General features: G+C 42.2%; 2 protein-coding genes across 3 annotated transcripts; one reads left to right on the plus strand and one right to left on the minus strand.

Moving 5' to 3' along the window:
* The first annotated feature begins 1887 nt into the window (after positions 1-1887).
* LOC121545151 (kelch domain-containing protein 2) lies at positions 1888-9264 on the plus strand. Of its 2 annotated transcripts, none has more exons than XM_041855591.1 (14): positions 1888-2003; positions 3675-3920; positions 4242-4321; positions 4827-4944; positions 6011-6123; positions 6735-6816; positions 7090-7173; positions 7286-7366; positions 7582-7640; positions 7821-7930; positions 8079-8151; positions 8261-8348; positions 8475-8527; positions 8715-9264. In XM_041855591.1, exons 2-14 carry the CDS (start codon positions 3681-3683, stop codon positions 8836-8838), a joined length of 1305 nt encoding a protein of 434 aa, XP_041711525.1. In that variant the 5' UTR covers positions 1888-2003; positions 3675-3680; the 3' UTR covers positions 8839-9264. The 2 variants fall into 2 exon arrangements, with proteins under 2 accessions (XP_041711525.1, XP_041711524.1); XM_041855590.1 differs by having other exon boundaries at positions 1888-1999.
* Positions 9200-27693, minus strand: LOC121545150 (nuclear export mediator factor Nemf). Its single transcript, XM_041855589.1, has 32 exons — positions 27535-27693; positions 27045-27113; positions 26751-26853; positions 26528-26653; positions 26199-26350; positions 23687-23754; positions 23460-23549; positions 23257-23330; positions 23089-23159; positions 22849-22924; positions 22542-22682; positions 20771-20979; positions 19880-20056; positions 19660-19723; positions 19478-19566; positions 18999-19102; positions 18633-18695; positions 18279-18391; positions 18130-18187; positions 17972-18030; positions 17726-17846; positions 17363-17633; positions 15474-15516; positions 15292-15347; positions 15043-15196; positions 14780-14857; positions 14359-14550; positions 12531-12569; positions 12276-12382; positions 12010-12053; positions 10857-10936; positions 9200-9587 (listed from the first exon to the last, which is right to left on the minus strand). The coding sequence occupies exons 1-32, from the start codon at positions 27591-27593 to the stop codon at positions 9510-9512; spliced, it is 3228 nt and encodes a 1075-aa protein (XP_041711523.1). The 5' UTR covers positions 27594-27693; the 3' UTR covers positions 9200-9509.
* Between the last annotated feature and the right edge of the window lie 53 nt (positions 27694-27746).

Below are 27746 nucleotides of genomic sequence, written 5' to 3' on the forward strand. Positions count from 1 at the left end.
CAGGGTATCTTTTGACTGGCAGCAAACATTTACTACAGGCTGTGGTGCGTCCAATACCATATCTTCACTAGCATCACTTGTTTTCTCAATTATTTTAATCGCCTCTGCATAGGAGATTCGAATGACCGCTCTATCTTTTGCCACCTCAATCTCCTTCACCCTTACAGGGCAATCCAGGAACTCGGGATCATGATCCCCTACCACAATTGCAACACCGTCGTCCTTCTACATACCGTTCTTCAATATACTCTGTCCATCTCCACACGCTTGAAACATGGCCAAATCCTTTACAATTCTTACACTGCAATGGTTTGGAGACGAAAGCTCTTCCAGCATATCAACAGGACTGACAGACTTTCTTATTTTTCTCCATTCATCCAGCTGGTCAGATGCCGAGCACTAACCACACCAGGAATGATCTTCAGGGATTCAACCTGAACATAGTAGTCACCCCTGAGATGACTCCATTGACAGGTGCTCTACTCCGAAGTTTAAAACACAAAACTTATTTCGTCCCCCAGTTTCTTTTTAGGCTCACTGCAAGCTTCCTCTGTTCTTCAGAAATACAATTAATCAAAATAAGACCAGTTCTGTTCACTGCCAGACCCCACTTTTCCCAGCGCATACTTTACAAATTTCGACACCTCAAACAGGTCACCCACAAATGCATCCTTACTCAACAAACGCTTACCAACAAGAATAGATTCATTGTCATTCATACACGTATCCTCCACTCCAATTTCCTTTTTGTTGCAGTTTTCGATACTACTGTTGTCCATTCAAAACATTCGTCTTCACCAACTTTGCTCGACGCGCTGCTTGATTCGAACTCATCATTCACTTCCGCCATCTTTCCCTGACAGCATCACCCAGCAGCCTTTGCCCTCTTCCATTTCTTCTTCTTCGATGAGGTTTAATGGCGGTTGGCATCCAATATGTTGCCTTACCGCCACCTACTAGACTGGAGTACAACTTCCTTATATTTTGCTTGAAAAATAAAATAAAGAAATACCCTACCATCTAATACTACTCACAAATTCAAAAAATATATAAAATAATATTAACACCACCCTACACTATTTAAATATATTTATTCCTACCTCATGCCCTCAACCTGAAAGGATGGGACATCACCACTTAACACACCCTGTAACTCTTCTGATGTCAAGTCTCGCACACCCAAATACCTCTCTGCAGCTGCCACACAACCTCAATTTTCTTCGACTTTCCATCCCTGCAGTACAACTAATAACCATTGCTATAAATGCTAAAAATCCAATCTTACTGAAACATATCACTTGTTGGCCTATCCCTCTGTACTGGTACAGATCTACTACTCTCACCACTCCTCCCTCTTGACCCATCTTCCTCGACTTTCTTCACTGCCTCAGCATATGACAATTTCTGCACTACTCTTACACTGGAAACCTCAACCTGCCTCTCTAACGCGGGACATTTCTGATCCTTCTCCATTTCTAAAAGGGGTATGCCTTCTTAAAGGGATAGCCCACCAAAATGACAATGGCAGCCATCTTAGATTTGACAGCGAAAATAATAAAGTCAGAACTGGCAGATACATAATATAACAGCATGAAAATGAAAATACACATAAAGGTTTAACCTTGCAATGTTTTTAAAACTTTAAACCAAACATCGTTATATATCTATGTGCCTATCACCTCACACTACCTTTTGTATCATGGAGAATAAAGGTTCACATTCCTCGAATTGTCAAGTTTGTTATTTTTCACTTGACTGGTTAATGTTTGACAATAAAGCAAATAATATTTGTATTACACTTCTGTACTTCTATACTGGCTTCTATACTATATTTCTTGCACAAATCAAATGATCATATTGACCTCACAAAGTTGGCGGAAATTAGACGTTCTTGGCTGCTTCCGGTCAGTCCTCAACTAAATGTTGCACAGTAAACACTGGACAAAAACATAACGCTTCACACTGAAGGCTAAAGCAGACGTGGGTCATTTGAAGTCCTGTACGTACGTGACAATATATGTTGCATCTGTGTTTTTCAATGTTTATTATGCATTCAACGCAGTTAAATTGGTTGATACGCAAACTAGCTAGCTAGTATGTTAACGTTAGCTGTTGCTTCAATCTATCTGACGTTAGCTACCTAGGCTACGTTGGTTGTCTCACACAGTCAATATATGTTTAAAATTATGCTTACTGCAAACTAGACTTTATACATGAGCTACGTATTTATATTATCTTCATGATAGCATGAAAACTAACATGTCTTGTGTTCCCATGTAAACCAACCATCCGCCATGGTGCAAAAAAGTTGTCAGTTCAAGTTTTTTTGTCGTATGTACAGGATACACTTGGTAACGTTACACAGTACAATGAAATCCTTACTTGCAGGTTCATACTAGTAAACTGCCAATAACAATCCAAGTATTACCCAGTAACAGCTATATATGACTAAAAATATGACTTTTTGCAATCTGAATTCTTTGTATCTCATAGAATTCCGATTGTAAAACGACTTATATTTAGGCATATATACACTTGCTGGCCAGTTTTAGGTACACCACCCAGTTTATGAAAATAGTTAGCTCCTACAGACAGTGAGTCAGGTGGCCTTGGCTTGCTATATAAAGCAGGCTTTGAGGCAATCAGTTACTGTTTGATTAAACGTTGGAATGGGCAAAACAAGTGGCTGGTCTCGTGTAGCGTGACACACATCTCCAGGCTGTTGATTGTGGAATGTTGTCCCACTCATTTTATTTCATTTTAGTCATTTAGCAAACGCTCTTATCCAGAGCGACTTACAGGAGCAATTAGGGTTAAGTGCAATGGCTGTGCGAAGTTGCTGGATATTGGCAGGAACTGGAACACGCTGTCATACACATCGATCCAGAGCATTCCAAACATGCTCAATGGGTGACATGTCTGGTGAGTATGCAGGCCATGAAAGAACTGGGACATTTTCAGCTTCCAGGAATTGTGTACAGATCCTTGCGACATGGGGCTGTGCATTATCATGCTGAAACATGAGGTGATGGCAGCTGATTAATGGCACGACAGGACCTCGTCACGGTATCTCTGTGCATTCAAATTGCCATCGATAAAATGCAGTTGTGTTCGTTGTCCGTAGCTTATGCCTGCCCATACCATAACCCCTACGCCACAATCAGCAAACCGCTCGCCCACACAACGCCATACATGTGGTCTGCAGTTGTGAGGCCGGTTGGACGTACTGCCACATTCTCTATAACGACGTTTGAGAGAAATTAACGTAATGGTAAAGAAATGGTGCACCTGTGTAATGATCATGCTGTTTAATCAGCTTCTTGATATGCCACACCTGTCAGGTGGATGGATTATCTTGGCAATGGAGAAATGCTCAGTAACAGGGATGTAAACAAATTTGAACACACAATTTGAGGGAAAGAAGCTTTTTGTGCTTATGGATCATTTCTGGGATCTTGAAACCAACACTTTACATGTTGTTTGTTTTTGTTCAGTGTAGATGGGTGTACTTAATAAACTGGCCTGTGTGTGTAGTTGAGCTAGCTGCTTATAGCCCCATGTTGGTGATGGGAATTCTTAACTACAGTGAATGTCTATTGGTCCAATAACCCTTATGCTCTCCTACTCAAAATCCCTGTGTATGCAAAACTATGTAGCCCTCTTCTCCCATCCAGGTGATCATGGCAGAAATGGAGGACATTGCTGACCGCTTGCCTGTTGAGGAGGAAGACGAGGGGTCCGAGAGAGATGAAGAGGAGAGAGAATTTGACTGGGTGGTGGACGAGGCTGATGAACTCGATGAGGATGTAGTTCTTCTGGACACTGAAGAAGAGCCCTTTGAGTTGGACCAGCCAGCTGAGCGCAGTGGCCACATAGCAGTGGTGGATGGACACTGCATGTATGTTTGGGGAGGATATAAGGTAAGGAAGTATGACTGACAGACATTCTGAATTTGCTGTCAGATGATCAGTAATATTTATTAAGACCTTTGTTTAGATGTTAGGTTATAGTGTATCTAAATAATAGAATTCTGAACTATACCATTCCAATCAGTCTTCAATCAATTATAATTTTTACTGGGAGATTTGGCGTCGGCTTTGACCTTCCTAAACATGTTGTCTGGAGTTTTACTGTGTTATCTATTGCCAGGGAAAGTGTGACATGGGTCAAGTGGACTCTGAAAAACGGTATCAAGATTCTTTTAATTCTATTGACTTCCCGCTTGTTTGTCTTATCACTAGAATTCCCAGAGCTCTGGCTTCTTTGACTTATACTTGCCATGGAATGAAATCTGGATATACAACATGGAGACAGAACGATGGTAATAAGGATTTCAACTTCAATTGTTTGTATTTGTGTGTCTAGCTATGACATCTAGTGTGTGGTTGGTCTTTGTGGTTGAATCTGTGTTTGAAATGTACTGCTCGACTGAGGGACCTTACAGATAATTGTATGTGTGGGGTAACGATGAGGTAGTCATTAAAAAATCATGTTAAACACTATTATTGCACACAGTGAGTCCATGCAACTTATTATGTGACTTGTTAAGCACATCTTTATTCCTGAACTTATTTAGGCTTGCCATAACAAAGGGGTTGAATACTTATTGACTCAAGACAATTCAGCTTTTCATTTTTTATTAATTTGTAAACATGTTGAAAAACATAATTCCACTTTGACATTATGGGGTATTGTGTGTAGGACAGTGACAAAAAAATCTAAATGTAATACATTTTAAATTCAGGCTGTAACACAACAAAATGTGGAAAAAGTCAAGGGGTGTGAACACTTTCTGAAGGCACTGTATCTACTGTCTGTATTTGCAGGAAGAAGCAGATGGCGGGGGGTAACCTGCATGCATCCATGTCTGGCAGCTGTGGAGTGTGTGTGGACGGTGTCCTGTATCTGTTTGGAGGCCACCATGCCAGGGGAAACACTAACCGGGTGCGTTTACGCTTGTTATGTCTTGTATAATCTCGGTACCCAGAACCAAATTTCTCGTGCACGCTGGCCAACTACTGTATTTGGAGTATTATTCTAGGGGAAAAGGCGTTCAAGTCCACACCCCTCCCTTTCTGCCAAAGCCCGTTCCCAGCCCCTCCCTTTCCAGAAACTGGAAATATTTTGTGCTGAACGCTACCAACATGGAGGTATCTGACGCCGTTTTCCATGCAACTATTTCACATGTACGCAGTCATTATTAGAGAATTACAGAATTCTGTTTAAAATCCCTGCCCCCACTTTAAAGCAAGAATCCGCAGTAGAAACAATAACAAAGCCTGTCCCCAACCCTGGTTCGGTAAAAAGCTGAGGGATGGGGCTGGAAAAATGTAACCACTCTCAAATTCATAGAGAGCCTGACCATCCATGATATCAAAATTATAGTTTTAACCCTGGTTTGAGGCTATATAGTGTTTGTTTACAGTTTGTTTGTTTACAAACATTGAAGTAAAACAAGCTTATATTTTGGTTTCTGATGGGTACGACAGTTGAACTAAGCTCATGAGGCATTTATAAGTTATATTCTGCAAGAATCAATGGCTACATATCATTAATTTATTAAGTCCACTAATGGATGTAGCAACTGCTGATTGCCCCTTTAAGCACCACAGCAGGACATGGCAGGATTGATGTATTTATCCCTATCTCACCTCAGAAGCCTGTTTGCCAACAGACTTAAAGGCCCAATGCAGCCGTTTTTACATCAATGTCAAATAATTTCTGGGTAACTATTAAGTACCTTACTGTAATAGTTTGAGATTAAAATTGAAAAAAATAGCTTTTTAGTTCATCAGAGTTGAAAATGTGATGGAAACCCATTTAACTTTTATTCGGTACATCTGTTGTACAATGATACAAAACACAGGAAAAACAGAATTTTGACTGCACTGGGCCTTTAACATTTAAATGTTAATGTCTGTTACAAGAGACTAGTCTTATGCCATTCTAACTGTTTTGACATCATACCATCTCAACGTGATTGCTGACTGTTCTGCTCCGTGGCCTTCAGGTTTTCCGGCTCCCTCTCCAAACACCTCTACTCTGCTGGGAGGAGATGAAGGATCTCAAGGGCCTGGCCCCGTCCTGCAAGGACAAACTGGGCTGCTGGGTTCACAAGAACAGGTGAGGTGGTCTATTGGCAGGCAGTGTGTTATATAATAGGTCTTACAGTTGCTCCATATCATTACCTCTGAAGCAGCGTTTACCAAACTACCATGTGGGGTCGCTTGATTTGAAAATGCAGTTGTAATAAACAGAGCGGTTTCTGTTTTCTTCCTACAAATGTGTCTCGATCTTTTGAACAGTTTACGCGACAATATTTTGACCCCATCACTGAAAGATAACTCTAAGGAACACACGTGTCTTCTGTTTCCCACAAACTGCGTAGGACTCATTAGAACAGAGTGGACGAGACCAGGCACTAAAGCCAACTGGGGGGGAGAACATCTACACAGAAAATCATACAAAAATATTTCCTGATGATCTTCTGAACTTCCCAATACCTTTCTGATGCATTTGTCACTTCAAACCATACTTGTAAAAAGTACTGTCAGACTGATTTGTAATAGACTGTGATAGCATCAAAAGTAAACATTGGCCGTTGATTACATGGTGGGGTCGCGAAAAGTTTTATATCAAAATGGGGTCGCAGGCCAAAAAAGTTTGGGAACCCCTTCTCTAAAGAAAGTTATTTTGATTAACATTTCTCCATTAACTGCTGTCTTTGTTCACAGGCTAGTATTATTTGGGGGCTACGGATATGTGGCACAAGGAGCTCACAGAGGGACATTTGAATACGATGAAACTTCATTCATGGTATAGTCAATTCATTTCACAACCCTTGAAACCTTCAGCTGCTTTTAACACCAGTATGAAAATGGTCTGTTTTGTGTTATTTGTCTGCAGCAAAGGGAGTTGTCAATAAGGGTAAAGTCCTTGGTCGTGGTCATTAGGCACCACATTTTTTTTTTACTGAAACGGGGAGAGACAACCTGGATAACCAATAAGAAACGCTCATTTTTGTTCCGTAGCTAAACGTTTTGTTGCATGCCCTAATGAACACAACCCTTTCTCTGTGTGTTGTAACAGGGAGATAATCCGGGGCGGGGCTGGAACAACCACATTCACATCCTGGATCTGGAGACGTCCACCTGGAGCCAGCCAGTCACCAAGGTAACAGGATTCCCTTAAATCTTGCCACGACTTTCTTTTTGTTGGAAGCCATTTTACACATCTGTCTGTGGGAGCTCCATTCTCACCTCTCCATTCCCACTCTCTATTGAAGGGTAATGCCCCCTCTCCCCGGGCAGCACATGCCTGTGCCAAGGTGGGCAACCGAGGCTATGTGTTTGGGGGGCGTTACAGGGTAAGTAGGACTGTTCTGAAAAGAGATTACTCAAGTTCCTGCTGAGTTTACGGTCACACTGTCTAATGTGAAATGGTATCACTGGCCTGTAGATCATGTTCATTTCTATGATTTACATAGTATTATGCCTTATTACATAATAGATAAAGGATTTTGTATTCTACATTTTTGATGCTCTTCCTCCACATGAGTAAGCTTTATCTCTTTTACAACAGGATTACCGTCTGAACGACTTGTACTACATCGACATGGATTCCTGGGAGTGGCATGAAATGTATGCTATGGGGTCCTCATCCAAAATGTCTTCATGCATGTTATAGCATTAAACACTTTTTTTTAATGGGAGGATGTTGTGCTCTAACCCACGGATGTGCCTGTGTTAACCTTAATGGGACTAACTCTCACTCTTTCCCCCTGGTCCTATTTCCCCTCGACCTCCCCTGCCCCTCTACAGGAGTGTTCCTCAGCAGGGTCCTGTGGGACGCTCATGGCACTCCCTCACCCCCGTGTCACCTGACCACCTCTTCCTGTTCGGAGGATTCACAACATGTAGAGAGACACTGAGTGAGCGAAGAATACTTTGTCTTTTTATTTTTCCTTGAGTCCATGGCATGACCACACAATTCACCAACAAATTACATCACTGGAGGGGAAAGAAGCCAAACATTGACCCATTTTTTAAAATTCCTCCATCCATTTGTAATATCTACAGGTGACGCTTGGCTGTACTGCGTCAGCAAGAACGAGTGGCAACAGTACAAGCACAAGCACACACAGAGCCCCAGGTAATATCAACAGATATGTGGTAAGGCATAGGAGATGCTTGTCTTACTGTGTGTGTCCTTAATCATGCGAGTCCATGGTGATTTTCCTCTGTTTTTTTGTGTGTGTCAGGCTCTGGCACACGGCCTGTTCCGGTCCTGACGGGGAGGTGTTTGTGTTTGGCGGTTGTGCCAATAACCTGCTGTCCCATCAGCGAGCGGTGAGTCCACACCTTCTTGGTGTCTGGCACAAGTGTTACTTAAAATTAGAACTACCAACTGATTGATAAGCAGGTTTACTACCAAGTATGGTTTGAATAAAGGTATGTCAATTGCTTTATCAACAGGCTCACAGCAAAGAGTTGCTGGTGTTCACGGTTCAACCCAAGTCACTTGTCCGGTGAGTAGAAACACAACATGGCCCTAACTACAGGGTTTTGTTCATTAGGGAGGGCATGCAACAAAAAAGTTCAGGTAGTCCGTTTTCTTCTGTTTGGTGCCTAATGAACACGTCAACTCTGATACAGTACATCTTCTGGTCAACGTAAAACTTTGCTAAGTGGTGCCTGATTGTCCCCCTTCTCTAGGTTCTGTATGGAGGCAGCGCTGCAGCACAGAGAGTTGCTGGCTGGGTCCTGGGACTGCCTGCCTAAATACCTGCTACACCGTCTCAAACAGAGGATGGGAGGCATCAACACACTGGGGTCATAAGAAGCATATACCACCACGTTCTTTGGGATGCCAGGGTGTGTGGACGGCCACGGCCTTGCTGCTAGCTGAACAAAGAGGACGGCTCACCCGATCTTGTCATGAGTGGGTTGGAAAATCAAAGTAAATTAGTGGGAATGGTGTTGGCAGATCCCTTAGGCCAGTCAGCAAACATGGCAACGTTCATTATCCTCATTTTGAGTGCTTGCTTTTGTGTGTATATATGTGAATTTGTCGTGCCAGTGTTTGAAAATGTATATATATTTTTTAAAAGTGAAAAATGTTCAGTTTGACCATGTTAGTCAGAAGAGGCTCGCGTAGCATTTTGTCTGTTTTTAATCAGGTAATATTAATACCAGTTACATTGAAGTTTAAAATGTTTAATTTAGAATCAAGAAAATATAAACTCGGCAATTATGCCAAATCAGATTTTGTTCGGACATTTTGCATTGCTTTTTTTGGTTATCTTGAACAAAGAATGTTGTTGAATGTAAAGATCCAGGACACTGAGGAAAAGTAATGTTTCGGCGCACAAGCTTTTCATGTCATCCAAATACATTTGCACATGATTGGTAAATTGAAGACATCAATGAAGTCAGCATAGTCCTATTAAGGGATGGGTTAACTCATTGTTACATTGTGAAGCAAGCCCATGTCGACTTCATTGTTTAGTTCTATTTCTTCTTGGCTGCCAGCAGGTTAGGTGCTGATACTTTAACTTTGCCAGGGATGTTTCTTGATAAATCAGTATCCTGAAACGAGAAAAGGGTCTTAAAACCAGAGCTCACAAGCAACTTTTCACACTTGTTGTTTTGTGCTAAGTGGCTAAGCAGTCATTCATAAAGTAATTGCTAAGGTGCTTACATATTACAGATTGCCAGAAAAATGTCATTGTATATTTTATTATATATAAAACCAAGGCAAACTCACATTTGTCATTTAGCAGACACTCTTATCCAGAGTGACTTACAGGAGCAATTAGGGTTAAAGGAGAAGTGATTTGATGTAAATAGCATGTTATAGAAAGGTCCAGACACCTTTTGTGATTTCCCGTTTTAGCAAACTTACAGCAAATCACTTGCTCATTGTGTAGTATGTGGGCCCTGAAAAAACATGAACGACTCCAAAAACATCCTTCTAGAAATGGCAAAGCTCTCAGTATAGTGATGAAGGTCTTAAGATGTTGCACACATGAAATTGTCATTCAGAACTTTATCTGCAATGTTACATTCCCTTTTGCGCGACTCAAGCCATTTCCCCTATCCAGCTGTTCCATTCTGCGTGTAGCCTGCTGCTACTGGTAAATGCCAAAATAAAGGAAACTTACAGTCTTCATAGGGCGTTGGGCCACCAGAACAGCTTCAATGCGCCTTGGCATAGATTCTACAACTGTGTGGAAGTACCCCATGCTTTCAATATACTTTGTATTCCTCATTTACTCAAAGGTTTCCTTTATTTTGGCAGTTACCTGTAGACTGGACAGAGAGGTATTCTTTGAGTTGCAACAAAATGGAATTAAACGTTGTGGATAAAGTTTGGAATGACAATGTGTACAACATCTAAAGACCTATACTGAGAGCTTTGCCGTTTCTAACAGGATGTATTTGGGTGTTTTTGTAGCCTTTTCATATTTTTTCAGGGGCCCCATACTACACAACGAGGATGAGGAAGTGATTAGCTAGGTTTCTCAAAAACGTGAAATCACAAAAGATTTGTCTGGATCGTTCTACAACATGCCATTTACATCAAAAATAGAGATTTGGTTGCTCAAGGGCACATCGACAAATTTTACCTAGTTGGCTCGGGGGTTCGAACCAGCGACCTTTCGGTTACTGGCCCAACGCTAGGCTACCTGCCGCCCAGGGTTGTGTTCAGTAGTCACAAAATAGAAGAATATGGCCAAAATGGGGGAGGTACTATCTGAACTCTGTCCAATAAAAATCACTTTCATTTTCCGTTGCAAAACGTTTTGCTACGGTGCACCCTAATGAACACGATCCAGGTATGTGGATCCGCCTTACCTTGACACTGCGAAACAAGTCCTTCTCTCTGGTCGAAGCCTCCCTGGCCTTCATGAAGCTGAATACTGCAGTGCGGGCAGCTTGGAGGACAAAATATAGATAAGAGATCATTTCCTAGGATCCAGCCATGTCATCATTTTATAATACTGGAAGAGATTGAGACCCGCATACTGTCGAATAAATCCATTCAAGCCTCAGTTTTGGATGTATTCATTTTTTTCAACTGTGTGCGGGTCTCCATCTCTTCCATTATTCTTCTTTTGACTCCTACGCACCTGGAACAGACACTATTTAGTAGTAAGGACCTTAAGACTAGTGCTGAGCGATTAGTGCTTTTTGAGGTTGTTTCGGATCATACAACAAAAATATCAGTTGTATATATTACATTTGTTTTATTTGATGACTTATTTCATTCAAAGTCATCTCATCTCTATAGAGCTGCTGCATATGCTGTCTGACAGTTTTTCAAAGTAAATAAGGCATACTTTTATCAAATGTATTTATAAAGCCTTTTTACATCAGCAGATGTAAAACACAAAGTGCTGTACAGAAAATCCAGCCTAAAACCCCAAACAGCAAGCAATGCAGATTTTATGACTGCTGAATACCAACTATCAATCACTTAGATCATGTATTTTCAGGTAGATACCTTGCGAAGCAACAGCTGCTCTCTATATCCCCGCACGATCGTGCATTCTTCTGCCTATTCTAAACTATGTAACTCCAATATATCTTCTGGTCATTTCCTCACAATCTCCCAGATGTCTTCTTTCCAAATATAAAACATTTTGGCATGTCAGAATTATATAATTACACATGAATAGCAGTTTCTTTTGGGTATGTCTATTAATGCGGAAATCTACATTTTGCCATTACATTTAAGGAGGTTAACTATGTAGAATATTGGCCTGTTGGAAACTACAACTTCCTACTACATCACACAGTTCAGGCTGGATCTGATTTATCTCTAGAGAAACTGCAATGTGCGCATTGAGCTCACAAAAAAACGGAACAAAATGGAATTCAAATAATTGCACCGACGGTCAATTAGTTTAAAAACTGAAAAATAACCGAAATGTTAGTTAATCGCTCAGCACTAGCATACGGCCTCTTATCATTTATAATACAGAATCCATTAGCGCTCTGATATTACCTTTTCCTTTCTTCTGGGTCCCTGGGGTCAACTTCACCTTGTGCCTATGGGGAAACACCGTTTTTAGCTAACTTTGAAAACATAGCCATGTCCCATTTCCAATGGCAAATGGAAGCAGAATAAGTACCCGTATATGGGTAAATGGATAAATCAAAATTGGTGTTAGGTTGGCTTAGATGTAATGGTCAGAGGATTTGGTCTTTCAATGGTAGCCATTACTGGCATAACAAAGATATTATAAAACTAGGTAGATATGCTGTCCTTACTTGTAGTTGGAGAGGGCAGTGTAGGGGGCACAGACTGGCACAGCGAACAGCAGTACATCCTCTGGGTGGGGCTGGCCCGTCAGAGAATTCAGCAGGTTCTCTGCTTCCTAGGGAAGTCAATGGAGAGACACAATGAGACAAGGATGTTGGCACTGCAGGAAAGGATTTCATTATTTTATCCCCTTTTTTCATAATGAAAATCTATTTCTACCAGGCCAGGTTTGAACAGTAATACAGTAATCTGAAAGAACCCACCTCTGCTCCAGGGTTGTCTTGGTCCTGGTCATCTCCTTCCTGCAACATAAATAGCAGTCACCTTTCTCCCTTTTTCTTCAAATCACCTTTGTTTCAGTTCTTAGATCAAGCAAACATGGATTCAGGGGCCCTGTTCAAAACTCTTAAAATGCATTCTTCCTTCCTTCCACAAAGTAATCACTGATCTGACAAATGGATTGATGATTGGTGCAAGTTTTCCAAGGCATTGCTTTCACCAATTATGTCATGTTAGATCAGTAGCTATGTTTCCATTAACTTGTCCAGTGATTTCTTCACGACATTTAGCCAGTTTGCATAGAAAATAGATGTGACAATTGCCTTCTACGGCGCGTTTCCATTTAACTGTCTTGTGTTGACAAAAACAACTGGACGTTAATGACGTAACAAAGAAATAATACTTTTCCGCAAAAAAATAGTGTCGAATAGAAATGAAGTGGCTGAAGTGTTTCCATGATACATTTAGGAAAATTGCGCATTAGTAAATTGTCGAGAGCCTCTATACCCTCCCACCGATCTGTTTCATGTCTCAGGTAGTCCGCAAAAGCCAGCATGGATAGAATGCAAGAATTTACTAATATTTTCCATATTTTAATAATTCTCATGTGCCAACATATCACCAGACTCCATGCCATGGTGAAACTTGCACTCCTGTAGATCTTAAATAATTGGATGGTGTAACTTGCATCCAGCCAACCAGAAAAGCAAGGCAAGCATTCTTGAAAGTCAAGACAATCCTTGTCCTGCAAAGAAACATTTTTATAGTGGAAAAACTGAGATTTAGCAAGCAGTAGGCATTTAGAATTAAATGTGGAGTGAAGCTTTGTAATTGCGTGATATCATGTGCCCCGTTGTGTACCTTCAAAAAATATTTGGCAATCATTTATTCCAAAAACACAGTTTCCATCATCAGTTGTTGCAAAGAAAGTTTGACAAAAGAAAAATCCACCTGTCGAACGGGTAACAATGTTGTATACTAAACAAAAATATAAACAACATGTGAATTGTTGGTCCCATGTTTCATGAGCTGAAATAAAAGATCCCAGAAATATTCCATACGCACAAAAAGCTTATTTCTCTAAAATTTTGTGCACAAATTTGTTTATATCCCTGTTAGTGAGCATTTCTCCTTTGCCAAGATAATCCATCCTTCTGACAGGTGTGGCATATCAAGAAGCTGATTAAACAGCATGATCATTACACAGGTGCACCTTGTGCTGGGGACAATAAAAGGCCACTAAAATGTGCAGTTTTGTCACACAACACAATGCCACAGATGTCTTGACTTTTGAGGGAGCGTAATGTTCATTTCTCTACCATATGCCGCCTCCAATGTCATTTTAGAGAATTTGGCAGTACATCCAACCGGCCTCACAACCGCAGACCACATGTAACCACGCCAGCCAAGGACCCTTTTGTGGGGAAAAACTAATTCTGATTGGCTGGGCCTGGCTCCCCAGTGGGTGGGCCTATGCCCTCCCAGGCCCACCCATGGCTGCGCCCTTGCCCAGTCATATGAAATCCATAGATTAGGGCCTAATTAATTAATTTCAATTTAATGATTTCCTTCTATGAACTGTAACTCTGTAAACTGTAAAATATTTGTTGCATGTTTTTGTTCAGTATAGATCTTTAGAACATTTCCCCTATAGCCGCCTTGTCCATTATACATCACAATGTTGGGACATTATTTTTGTCTAATAAACCTTGGGTCAATGGAAACCTGCCTAGTGATTACTTTGAGGATGGAATCATTAATTTTAAGAGTATTTGAACAGGGCCATGGAGCAGTTTGACTTGTTTTCTTTACCTTGTCATCCTGTTCAGGTGCTGCTCCCTCCTCCCCAGCCGGACCCTCCTCCTCCCCTTCTGGTTTCTTTAAGATGACCTCCTGAGGACGGGGTCTCGGGGCTTGCTTCTGGGGGGCTTTTCTCAACACCTCGTCTTTGCCCTTCCCCTTCTTGCCCTTCTTAGGCTTCTCTTCCTTAGTGGAGCCAGCAGACTGCAGACGGAAAAGGTTTGGGATTTCAATAAATGCCTGTACTGTACTGCTTTATTGGAAACAATTTATTGGTAACCAGTAACCGGCCATAAAAAAAGTCCCTTTCATTCAATGTTTTTTTATAAATGTTTTGGTGTACAGATATGTTCATATCATTAATTTGTGTTCCATAGTTTGTAACCCAGACATTTCAATAGTATGAGGGAAAGTTCAACATCATACTCCTCACCCCCAACAATTTCATCATCAGCTCCCGATCCTCTTCGTCCTGGTCTTTGTACTTCTCTTTTATTTTCTTCAGCTTGTTCTGGATTTCAACCACAGCATAGATGGAAACAAACACGAAAAGCTTGACTTTCAAGGGCAGTGTATTTTAACTAATGCCACCACGAAGACAGTAAAGCTGACAACCTTAGCCAGCGCTAGAACCAATCTCTGGCCAAATTGGACTACAATTAATAAAATTCATTTAAAACTTTGAAAACGTCTCACCTTTTGATGTCTCTTAAGAGGTTGCTGAGAGGCTCCTCCCCCTCCTCCACTCTTGGTGGTCTGATTTGCTGCGGAGGCACCATGTGTCTCCTCTGTCTTTCCCTCTTCTTCCTGAGTTTCAGAATGATCCTGTTTCCCCTTCTTCTTCTCCTCCCTTTGGACAAAAAGAACGCAGCAATACAAAACCATTGCCTTCGTGCATTACTATTAGCCACGAGGGAAGGTTTCATTGCTACGTATATAGCTTACCTTCTTTGCTTGGCTGTCATGTGTTTTCCCCCCTCTTTTTGCACCTCCACATCAACCTAATGAAGAATAAAATGTACATATGATTTGACGTTTATGAAATAAAAATGTATTCTATCAAATATAAATTATTCTATTGCATAATGAAAAAAAGTATAGAAGTTCACCGATCACAATTGCTTTACCTGAATGGAGACCTTCTTTTTGAAACCAGCACTTTGGGTTTCCCTGGAGAGAAACAAACAGAAACCTCTCTGATGACTGTTGCACTTTCGGACACTGAAAAGACCTGGGTCAAATACACGTCAGATACTTTGAAATACTTAAACTACTCTTGATTTGTTTTGCCTGGTACAATGGAACCAATGGAATGGCCCCAAATATAAACTCCAAGCTATATCAAGCATACTTCAAACCAAGTATCTCAAAATTATTTCACCTACGTATTTGACCTAGGTCTACTACTGAAGAAACTAGCCTTTACTCAATTCAAAAGGTCATATTTGCCATTCAAATACAGAGGAATAATATATGAACACGACCGGCACACAAACTCAGCAAAAAAAGAAACGTCCCTTTTTCAGGACCCTGTCTTTCAAAGATAATTTGTAAAATTCCAAATAACTTCACAGATCTTCATTGTAAAGGGTTTAAACACTGTTTCCCCATGCTTGTTCAATGAACCATAAACAATTAATGAACTTGCACCTGTGGAACGGTTGTTAAGACACTAACAGCTTACAGACGGTAGGCAATTAAGGTCACAGTTATGAAAACTTAGGACACTAAAGAGGCCTTTCTACTGACTCTGAAAAACACCAAAAGAAAGATGCCCAGGGTCCCTGCTCATCTGCGTGAACGTGCCTTAGGCATGCTGCAAGGAGGCATGAGGACTGCAGATGTGGCCAGGACAATAAATTGCAATGTCCGTACTGTGAGACGCCTAAGACAGCGCTACAGAGAGACAGGACGGACAGCTGATCGTCCTCGCAGTGGCAGACCACGTGTAACAACACCTGCACAGGATCGGTACATCCGAACATCACACCTGCGGGACAGATACAGGATGGCAACAACAACTGCCCAAGTTACACCAGGAACGCACAATCTCTCCATCAGTGCTCAGACAGTCCGCAATAGGCTGAGAGAGGCTGGACTAAGGGCTTGTAGGCCTGTTGTAAGGCAGGTCCTCACCAGACATCACCAGCAACAACGTCGCCTATGGGCACAAAACCACCGTCGCTGGACCAGACAGGACTGGCAAAAAGTGCTCTTCACTGACGAGTCGCAGTTTTGTCTCACCAGGGGTGATGGTTGGATTCGCGTTTATCGTCGAAGGAATGAGCGTTACACCGAGGCCTGTACTCTGGAGCGGGATCGATTTGGAGGTGGAGGGTCCGTCATGGTCTGGGGCGGTGTGTCACAGCATCATTGGACTGAGCTTGTTGTCATTGCAGGCAATCTCAACGCTGTGCGTTACAGGGAAGACATCCTCCTCTCTCATGTGGTACCCTTCCTGCAGGCTCATCCTGACATGACCCTCCAGCATGACAATGCCACCAGCCATACTGCTCGTTCTGTGCGTAATTTCCTGCAAGTCAGGAATGTCAGTGTTCTGCCATGAAGAGCCCAGATCTCAATCCCATTGAGCACGTCTGGGACCTGTTGGATCGGAGGGTGAGGGCTAGGGCCATTCCCCCCCCCAGAAATGTCCGGGAACTTGCAGGTGCCTTGGTGGAAGAGTGGGGTAACATTTCACAGCAAGAACTGGCAAATCTGGTGCAGTCCATGAAGAGGAGATGCACTGCAGTACTTAATGCAGCTGGTGGCCACACCAGATACTGACTGTTACTTTTGATTTTGACCCCCCCTTTGTTCAGGGACACATTATTCAATTTCTGTTAGTCACATGTCTGTTGAACTTGTTCAGTTTATGTCTCAGTTGTTGAATCTTGTTATGTTCATACAAATATTTACACGTTAAGTTTGCTGAAAATAAATACAGTTGACAGTGAGAGGACGTTTCTTTTTTTTGCTGAGTTTACAATGGCAACATACAGTAGTATAATATTACCTGGTGGACTGCAAGTGGGACAGGGAGATGGTGGTGTCTGGAAAACTGAACTCAGCACTCTCCCCATCACTCTTCACCTTCAGCCCTTCCACCTCTTCCTCATCCCCCTCTCCTTCCTCCTTCATGTCGTCCAGTTCGTTAGCATCTCCATCCTCCTTATCTTCAGCCTCTGCCCCTTCAGTGGCTTTCTCTACTTTTACCTCTACTCCTCCATTCTTCTTTCCATCTCCTCCTCCATCATCCCCCTCTCCCTCGTTGCTACTGTCATCCCCTGGGAAAACATACGTATGGTACATAAATGCAACAACCAGTAGATTCGCATACTGATGTGTGTGTGTGCGTGTGGGTCTTGAAGCCCTGTACCTATAAGCTCCTCCCCATCCTCTAGCAGGTCTGCTGTGCTGGACGTCACGTCCGCCATGTCCTCGTCGATGGTTTTGACCTTCCTCTCACCCCGGTGTCTGAATACACACTGCTCATCTACCTGTGGACACAAGACTGGACTGTTGAGCCAAGATAGGGTTTACCAATTGACTCCTCAAAAGGCAGTCGGATATATCGGAAGACTATCTATGACAGAGCAAACACGTTTAAAACATTAGCTTTTACCTTGAAGAGAAAGCTGAAACCCATCATTAAATAAGAGGGCGGCATAAAGTTCTTCTTTCCTGTGAAAATAGGAATGCGGTTTTAGCTGTCGATAACCCAACACTACATAATTGACACATAACCACCACGTGGTGACTACTGGGAAGACGTTGCCATACCTCGGATCATGAAACTTCCAGTGGTCAGGTATTCTCCAGTGGGGGCCGACTTAGTCACCTAGACAGAGAGAGACGGGAAGAGTTATCATTGGAGCAGCTCTGATCATACCCTGATCCAACCCTGCAGCAGGCTCCCAAGGAGGACTCACCTGGTGGTGGTGCACCCACCATGCGCTGGTGATGACCTTGGCGTCCCAGGCTGCACTGTAGCACACAGCCATGGTGCCTGCCTCGGTCAAGGTGCGTGGAGGAATGGGCACACCTAGAGGGAAGAGATAGAAGTGCCACATTACACCCCATTAAAAAGACATGGATAGAGTTCACAGATGATTGTCAACACTTAAGCTTGAATTCAAGTCGGGTAGTTATAACTCGAATTTGGGCTGAGATGGGTTATTCACTTTAAGTTGCATGAACATATATTAAAGAGATTCCAGTGGATAAGAGAAGCGTCATTTGACTGAACAACAGTGTGTTGATCACAGAACTAGACCAGCTCATACCAGATGGGTTCTTGATGACACAACTGGTTGCTCCATGGAGGTCGGCGTGAACGTAGATATCCCCTGATAATAGAGACACCAAAATTAGAGGAGGAGATTTTCACACAGGTAGCGAGATAGAGGCTCTGTTCCAATCTCCAAACTAGCATACTAACTAGAACGAAGCAATGTATTGTGAATGCATTCTATGTGGTATGCTAGTATGGACAGTGGAACATAGCGTGTTGTGTGTACCAAACTAGCATACGATCTAGTCCGAAGCAATGTATTGGGCATGTATTCGATGTTCTATGCTGGTATGGACATTGGATAGTTGGCCATAGCCTGTTGTAAGGCAGGGCTATAGTAAGTGTATTACACTCTTACCAGCCCTCAAGTAGCGCTTAACGATAATTTCATTCTGTTGCTGGTCGCGTCCGGCGATGATGAGGTAATTTTCTGAGCTGATGAACCACAGGAACTTCTCAAACCTGACAGAGCACAATGATACATAATTTGTCACGTATTGAAAAGATAGAGGAAGTAATTGCCCAGAAGCATGGTGCTTGCAACGCCAGGGTTGTGGATTCGTTTCCCACGGGGGGCCGGTATGAAAATGTATTCACTCACTAACTGTAAGTCGCTCTGGATAAGAGCGTCTGCTAAATGACTAAAATGTAGAATCTGTAGAATTTGTGCTGGAATTGGAGAGGACTTTGCGCTCATTTAATCACTTCTTACAGGTGTTAGATTAGCTGAACATGGCTGCATTAGTTCAGATTTGTTTAGTCAATGACTGCTCATATCTCTATACGTGGCAAGTTTACAGAGGGTGAATGCTGCTTTAGTTAGGCTAAGTGTCTTACCAGTAGACTTTCCTGGCCTTCTGAATGGTTGTAACCGTTTGGACCTCTTTAAGGGTTTGCTTGGTCTTTTTCTCAGCAGATTTGAAAGCCTTGAAATAAAAAAGGGGGAAAATGTTACAAATGTATGAACTGACCACTAACACAAATGGACAGGGAATGTCATATGCATGTGGCACCATCACCTTCTGGGCTGCCTCCACAGTTTTCTGCTCTTTCTTAGCAGCGGTTCGCTTGTGGTCGTAGTATCTGAAAAGAAAGGACATCAACGTTTGGGTTCGTCAGCTTGATATGCTCAAACCACATCTAGCCATACTGTTCAAAGCATAGAGATAAAACATATATGTTCTATTTAATAACTGCAGTTCAAAGAATACACTGAGCCAGGGAGAGTGGAGAGCCTACTTTTTGGCATTGGCGTAGGCTGACAAGCTGAGGTCCACATCCACCAGCATGGGCTGGTCCTTCTTGGGCTTGCCCCTCTGCCCCTTGTCTTTGTTCTTGTTCTTCTTCCCCTTCTTCTCTTCAGCCACCTCGGCTACATCCTCCTCCTCTCCTTCCTCTGGGACAATGTATGGGTTCCTGAACGGGGAAACAACAGGGCAGTGTTCAGTACGCATGAAACGGAAGGAAACGTCCTGAAACAGGGAGGTACTATTTGAACTTGTCTAATAAGAAATGTACATTTTGTTGTCCGTTGCAAAACGTTGTGCTACGGTATGCCCTAATGAGCATTACCCTGGTCTGTCTGTTCAGCAACCATCTATCTATTTAATTGGCTAGAGGGCAGATAAAGGTGGGTTAGTGATTGATTCATAGTATTTCGAGTACCCATTTCATGCTTTTGTTCAAATCCAAACTGTTCTGTGCTGGATACAATATCACATTTTCCTTTCCTGCTGGATTTTTGGTAACACTGTTATGTAGCTGTTATAAAAGGCTTTATAAATGCATACATATGACACCTACAGTAAAGAGCTCAGTCTTGATTTAGACAGTTTGAAAGGAGATGGGACACGTGATAGAGGGCAGCATCAAGGACGTGGGATTCAATTCCTAGCCGCTGTGGGCGATATGTGCTGGGAAACTGCAACGCCACGTTCCCACACTTTTCCAGCAAGATTGCAGCAGCACAGGATGGATGCGTAACCAGGTCAGCTTAGTACAGCTCAGCTCAGTTGTAGTGTGAAAGGGCAGTAGTCAAGTTTAACCGAACCAAAGACAGTTCAATTCAATACGACTTTATCAATCCCTGAGGGGCAATTAGAAACATATCCATTTTGGGCATCAACTCACTTTAAAAGCATGGTGATGTGGTTGGTCTGCAGCTTCAGCTCCTTAATGGCGCAGGCCACTGGGTCTCCGGCAGCCTGGGCCTCCTTGACGATCAGCCCTATTTCGGCCCAGTCCACCTGGTTGGCCAGGGCGCTCCGCACCACCTGCAGAGCCCTCTCCACTATGGGCAAGTTCATCTCCACCAGCTCGCCCCTAAGCCTGTCTACCTCCTGCAACACACGGTCCTAATAGCATTAGCATGGGTGCTACCCAGAACAACCTAAAACAACCACAAAAAAGTACCCAAACAACTCATATATAAACAATAACAGAGTAGAAGCTATTTATTTAAAAAGTCTTTCAGATTTAAATTAAAATCACTTCCTGAATTGACCATCTTCGTTTCTAATTAACCCCGGCACGCACACACACGCGCTTCCCATCATAACTAGATAACACACAAAAGGTGTTAAACTACATGTCTTGGCAGAGCCACCTCTCCTCCTTCAATGAGATTACCTGTGATTAGGTTATGTACATTAGTGTGCCGACACATACAGATGTTGGGATAAGGTGCTGTGTCCCAAATGGCACCCAATTCCCTTTATATTGTGCACTGCTTTTAACCAAAGCTCTGGTCAAAAGTAGTGCACTATACATGGAATAGGGTGCCATTTGGGACACATGGTAGTCGCACCTCTCTTTATGAAATTATGGCAATCCATGCGTGTCACCTGCTGACAGTAACGAGGTTTGTGACTGCCGATCGATCAGGTGATCAACCCAATCACCCGATTACGGATCGGATCAATATGTAAACCACAGCCTGGGAGCTACGTCTTCCAAAGGCCACCCTATTCCCTATAAAGTGCACTACCTTTGACCATATCCCTATGGGTAGTGCACTTTATAGGGAATAGTGTGCCATTTGGGACACATCCATAAAGTGGGTCATCGTGGAGGATTGTCCTCCCATCATTACCCTTCAAACAGCCTGTCAGTCATCCTTCATTCCAGCCATAATCCGACTGTTTATTAGACAGGTAGTATGGAGAGAGTCAGCGGGAGAGAGAACCTGTTTGTGGTTGTTATGGGTTGTTTTGGGTACCCGTTTTTTTGTTTTGAGTTGTTGTGGGTACTTTTGGGTTGTTTGAGGTGATTAGTAGGACCAAGGGCCATGCATTTAGAGAGTTAGGCCAACTTTTAGAATATTGTTCTAATTCTAGACATTCAGTTACATGTTTAAATATTCCCCATGTAATGTTAATGGCAAGCTAACATGGCTGCCATATAATGTTGTAGTGTCATGTAAATGAATCAGAATGCAGAAACCGCATTGGCCCAACTCTCTAAATACATTACATTTTAGTCATTTAGCAGACGCTCTTATCCAGAGCGACTTACAGTTAGTGAATACATTTTTTTTTTTTTTATACTGGCCCCCCATGGGAAACGAACCCACAACCCTGGCGTTGCAAACGCCATGCTCTATCAACTGAGCTACATCCCTGCCGGCCATTCCCTCCCCTACCCTGGACGACGCTGGGCCAATTGTGCGCCGCCCATGAGTCTCCCGGTCGCGGCCGGCTGCGACAGAGCCTGGATTCGAACCAGGATCTCTAGTAGCACAGTTAGCACTGCAATGCAGTTAGCACTGCGATGCAGTTAGCACTGCGATGCAGTGCCTTAGACCACTGCGCCACATGGCTCTGGCAGGACCCATTAGCACTCCTTCAGCATTAGCAATCCTTTAGCATTAGCACATCTTTAGCATTAGTTCTTCAGTATTGACCTGAAGTTGGTGCAGTGCCTCCAGCCTCTGCACGTGGTCCCTCTTGACATTGTCCAGCTTCTTCAGAGCCTGTTTCTCCTGCTGCAGGGCCTTCACGTCGATCCTCTGACTCTCCATCTTGGAGTAGAATTCGTCCACTGCCTAGGAGCAGAGGAGCAAGACTTACTGAAGTGATCTCATACCGTAGTCTTATGAAAATACCAATACAGTTTTGGTACACTAGGTACGTATGGGAAACAATGACATTTTCCCAACATACGCATAGGGTAAATAAATACATATAAAGGACAGATATTCTAAAATTCACCTTGTCAAATGTATCAAACTCAACATAGTGGCTATTTGCATGTTGGGCAAAGAGGAAGGGGTGGAATTCCTCATATCTGTAAAAATAAGACATTGTTGGAGACTTGAACATATCTCACCAGCCAAGCAAACAAAAACCTCCATAATGCTTCTGGTGAGACCTAATGCTGATCTTACCAGTAACTGAACTTGGAGACATAATATCATAAGCACAGAATGAGAGTCAAATAAAATAACTTACGTGAGCAATTCTTCAGGAGGTTTGTCTGGGACTAAACTTGGTTTCTTCTCACATTTTTGGATGATGTAGCCCTGCAACGAAACAAGGGAGACACACTTTTCTATGATTTCGCTATTACAAATGGATCCGATGTATGAATGAATATTCTCAATAAGACGTGAGACCTACCTTTCCATCAAAGCTTGCCGTTTTCTCCATATAATCTTCTGCCATTTGCAGGGCATCCAGGATTTTGGGTGCATCTACACACAACAATTAAGCCTATTTCATCCAGAATATCATGATTCTGATGATCATTGTTTGAATAATATATACCAACAGTACATCTTCGTAATCTGCCAACGGCTACAGCTGGTCTAAAAGAAACGTACCTCGTGCAGCATCAAACTGGTTGTCCACTTTGATGAAGCCAGTGAGTCCCACTTCCATCAAACAGTGCTCTATGAGAGTAGCCCCATATGCTGAAAGAGCAGATAGATAACGCTAGAAGGTACGTCTGCTGTTTACAATGATAATAACATTGTGGAAAACATTATTACTTTTTTTACTAAACTTGGATGAGCCTTGGATGGCGACAGAGGCGACGAAGACTACTTACGAAGGTGAGGATTGAGGACCCTTTTCACCTGATCTCCATTCGTGGCCTTTGACAGGACTTCCGTGAGTCTACATGAAAACAAACCAACACAGATTATTATTTCTTCAATGAACTCTTGGGCCTAACTAGGGTTGCAAATGTCCGGTAACTTTCCCAAAATTCCCAAGTTTTCCAGAAATCCTGGTTGGATGATTGCGAATTTCCTGCTTATTCAAATCAAATCAAATTGTATTGGTCACATGCGCCGAATACAACAGGTGTAGACTTTACAGTGAAATGCTTACTTAGGAACCCATTCCCAACAGTGCAGAGTTAAAAAGTAAGAAATATTTGCTAAATGAAAAAAAAAGGAAATAGTAACAATAAAAACAATAACGAGGCTATATACAAGGAGTACCAGTACCGAGTCAATGTGCAGGGGTACAAGGTAGTTGAGATAATTGAGCTAATACAGTATGTACATGTGGGCAGTGGTGGAAAAAGTACCCAATTGTTATACTTGAGTAAAAGTTAAGATACCTTAATAGAATAATACTCAAGTAAAAGTCACGCAGTACAATACTACTTGAGTAAAAGTCTAAAAGTATTTGGCTTAAAATATACTTAAGAATCAAAAGTAAATGTAATTGATATAATATACTTCAGTATCAAAAGTTAAAGTATAAATCATTTCAAATTCCTTATATTAAGCAAACCAAACAGCACCATTTTCTTGTTTTTTTTAAATTTACGGAGAGTGAGTATGCCAGATCAGTGGCAGTAGAGATGAACAGGGATGATATTTTGATAAGTGTGTGAATTGGACCATTTTCCTGTCCTGCTAAAGCATTCAAAATGTAACAAGTACTTTTGGGTGTCAGGGAAAATGTATGGAGTAAAAAGTACATTATTTTCTTTAGGAATGTGGTGAAGTAAAAGTTGTCAAAAATATAAATTAAGTGCAGATAGCCCAAAGTATTTTTTACTTAAGTACTTTACACCACTGCATGTTGGTAGGGGTAAAAGTGACTAGGCAATCAGGATATATAATAAACAGAGTAGCAGCAGCGTATGTAAAGTGTGTCTATGTGGGAGTGTGTGTGTGGCGTCAATATGTATGTGTGTGTGTGTTGGAGTGTCAGTGTAGTATGTGAGTGTGTGGGTAGAGTCTAGTGAGTGTGCATAGAGTCAGTGCAAAACAATTAAGATAAAGAAATAATAAAGGGGGTCAATGTAAATTGACCAGGTAGCCATTTGATTAACTGTTCAGCAGTCTTATGGCTTGGGGGTAGAAGCTGTTCAGGTGCCTTCTGGTCAGAGACTTGTCGCTCCGGTACTGCTTGCAATGCGGTAGCAGAGAGAACAGTCTATGACTTGGGTGGCTAGAGTCTGACCATTTTTTGGGCCTTCCTTTGACACCGCCTGGTATAGAAGTCCTGGATGGCAGGGAGTTCGGTCCCAGTGATGTACTGGGCCGTATGCACTACTCTCTGTAGTGCTTTGCGGTCGGATGCAGAGCAGTTGCCATACAAAGTGGTGATGCAGCCAGTCAAGATACTCTCAATGGTGCAGCTGTAGAATTTTTTGAGAATCTGAGGGCCCATGCCAAATCTTTTGTTGTCATGGCCTCTTCACAATTGTGCTGGTGTGTCTGGAACATGACAGGTCCTTAGTGACCCGCACTAATACAGCCCCGTCGATTTGAATGGGGGCGTGTTCGGACCTCCATTTCCTGTAGTCCACAATAAGATCCTTTGTCTTGTCCACGTTGACTCTTCCAACCAGGGATTTCAGGAAAACCTGGGAATTTTGGGAAAACTACCAGAATTTTGCAACCCTAGGCCTAACTGAATCAATTATGTATATACAGTAAACCCTGGATTGCTGATGCTATGTACTAGCCAGTGAGAGGCTTTGAAGCCACCGGACGGCGATATTGGCACTCCCCGGAAGGAGCAGTCCTCCATAGGAATGAATGGAATTCTACAGTATTTCAATTAAATGTTAAGGAGAAATTTACACGTTTTTAAGTATTTTTTTGTTGTAGTGGGGACATTAACATTATTTTTATGTTTAGCTGACATAATACAATTTAAAAGTATGCATTAAGGTGTCTCTAATAGAATAAATGTGACAAAAACAAATATAGACATTAATAATCGCATTTTATAGCCATAAAAATATTTTACAATGGAGTGCCAAGATGGAGGCACGGTGGTTTCAAAACAGTTCCACCTGTCAGTCATATATACAGTACCAGCCAAAAGTTTGGACACACCTACTCAATCAAGGGTTTTTCTTTATTTGTACTATTTTCTACAAAACTATGAAATAACACGTATGGAATCATGTAGTAACCAAAAAAGTATATCAATAATTGAACTGAATATAATGCTCAGTTCACTAAACATCTTGTGACAAATCCCTCAATATTTCACCGAATTCATCTGCAAATATTTAAATATTGTTCCACTCTTTTGCCTGCATTGGCACCATGATTCATCCTAACCACTATCTGCCTCCCGTGGCTTACCTCTCCAGGCTGATGAGGGGCTCTGGCGGCCTGGCGTTCTCCACAGGGTACCTCTCCCTCACCGCTATCTTCACATCTTCCTCTCCCTCTGCTGTGCGGAAGCGCAGCAGGTTCAGAATCATGTACTCGTGGTCCACCAGGATAATGTTACCCTTCACATACACAGGGGGTGCACATTACACTGCATTCAACATGATGATCATAAAGAAAACAGCATGGAATATCGATTGTCATTGCTAAATATGAAACAAGTAATGTATTCTACAGTTGAAGAGTATAATGAAAACGTCAGACTCGGAGAGAGGAAGAAGGGAATGGACATTTCTCACCCTGTCATAGAGCTCCACTATCAGATGGTAAGCAGCCTCATCTGAGCCAAACTGGATGTCAACAATCCTGTCAATCCCAAGCTGCTTCACCTGTGTCAGTCGCCTTGACTTGAGATGCTTTCGACACTATGGGGAAGAGTCATCATAAAGTGAGTTACCAAGACATCCATCATTGCATGACATGACAAGTGAATGGACAACTGAAAAAACAATGCATCCTCACTTTCATGGCAAAGCCAGAGGGCATCATATTTTTGGGCCATTCAAAGTCTGTAGAATGAATGCGGAGTCCAGATTCAACCAGTAGAATAGCTTTGGTGTCAGGCCTGAAAACAAACAAAAACATTTTCAATTCTAATCTTGCACACCAGTCAGTCATCCCTAGGACTTAGTGACACATTAGCAATGCATTTCATTTGACACGTGTACATGACAAGTTCTGTAAACAAACATCATGGCAACAACATGGATGGTTGCTGTAGCTTGGTACCACTGACAGCCAGCAGATATCACTTACTTTTGCAACCGGATGAGATATGTCTTCGTGTCGATGTCATACACGTTGTTTACGCGCATACCAAGATAACTGTGATAACAGAACAAATTAAGTTAGTGTCATGATGACGTTATTCATAAGTCCCAATCATATTTTGTTAGCTAGCCATCTGTGTAGTTAACGTCTGTCAAGTTTAGAGAATGCCTGTGGACCTAAACCAATTGTTGACAGTAGTTGTATAGTTAGCAAGTTTATTCAATGGCCGTGTTCGAGAGCATAAACACCGTGATGTATCGTGGGTAAATTGTGACTGACTGATCTAGCTACAAATAATAATGAGCGTTATTTATGATGCAAGGTGATTTGTAGATCAGTCAGTCGGCTGCAATGTCGAACAAGCCCAATCTATCTTTCAACTTCGACATTTGTTACAGTAACTAGCTAGCTAGCTAACATTAGCTAGCTAGCCAACAATAGCACGTTTCATGATGCATGAACCAGACTAACTTACTTAGCATTTATCTCAGCAATGACTGCCCTGATATCCACGGTATTGAATCTTGTTTTCATTATGAAAATTAGAAGCTTGTATTCCTTGTCAGAAACATTTACACTGCAAATAAGTAGAGCAGCACACAGCAACGCAACACGCTGACTTTTGCAGCACGCATGCGCGGACTACATTTGTACGGAATCCTATTTGCATCAAAATTACCAGGCGCG

The sequence above is a fragment of the Coregonus clupeaformis genome, chromosome 29, assembly GCF_020615455.1.
Source record: "Coregonus clupeaformis isolate EN_2021a chromosome 29, ASM2061545v1, whole genome shotgun sequence".
Classification (NCBI taxonomy): domain Eukaryota; kingdom Metazoa; phylum Chordata; class Actinopteri; order Salmoniformes; family Salmonidae; genus Coregonus; species Coregonus clupeaformis.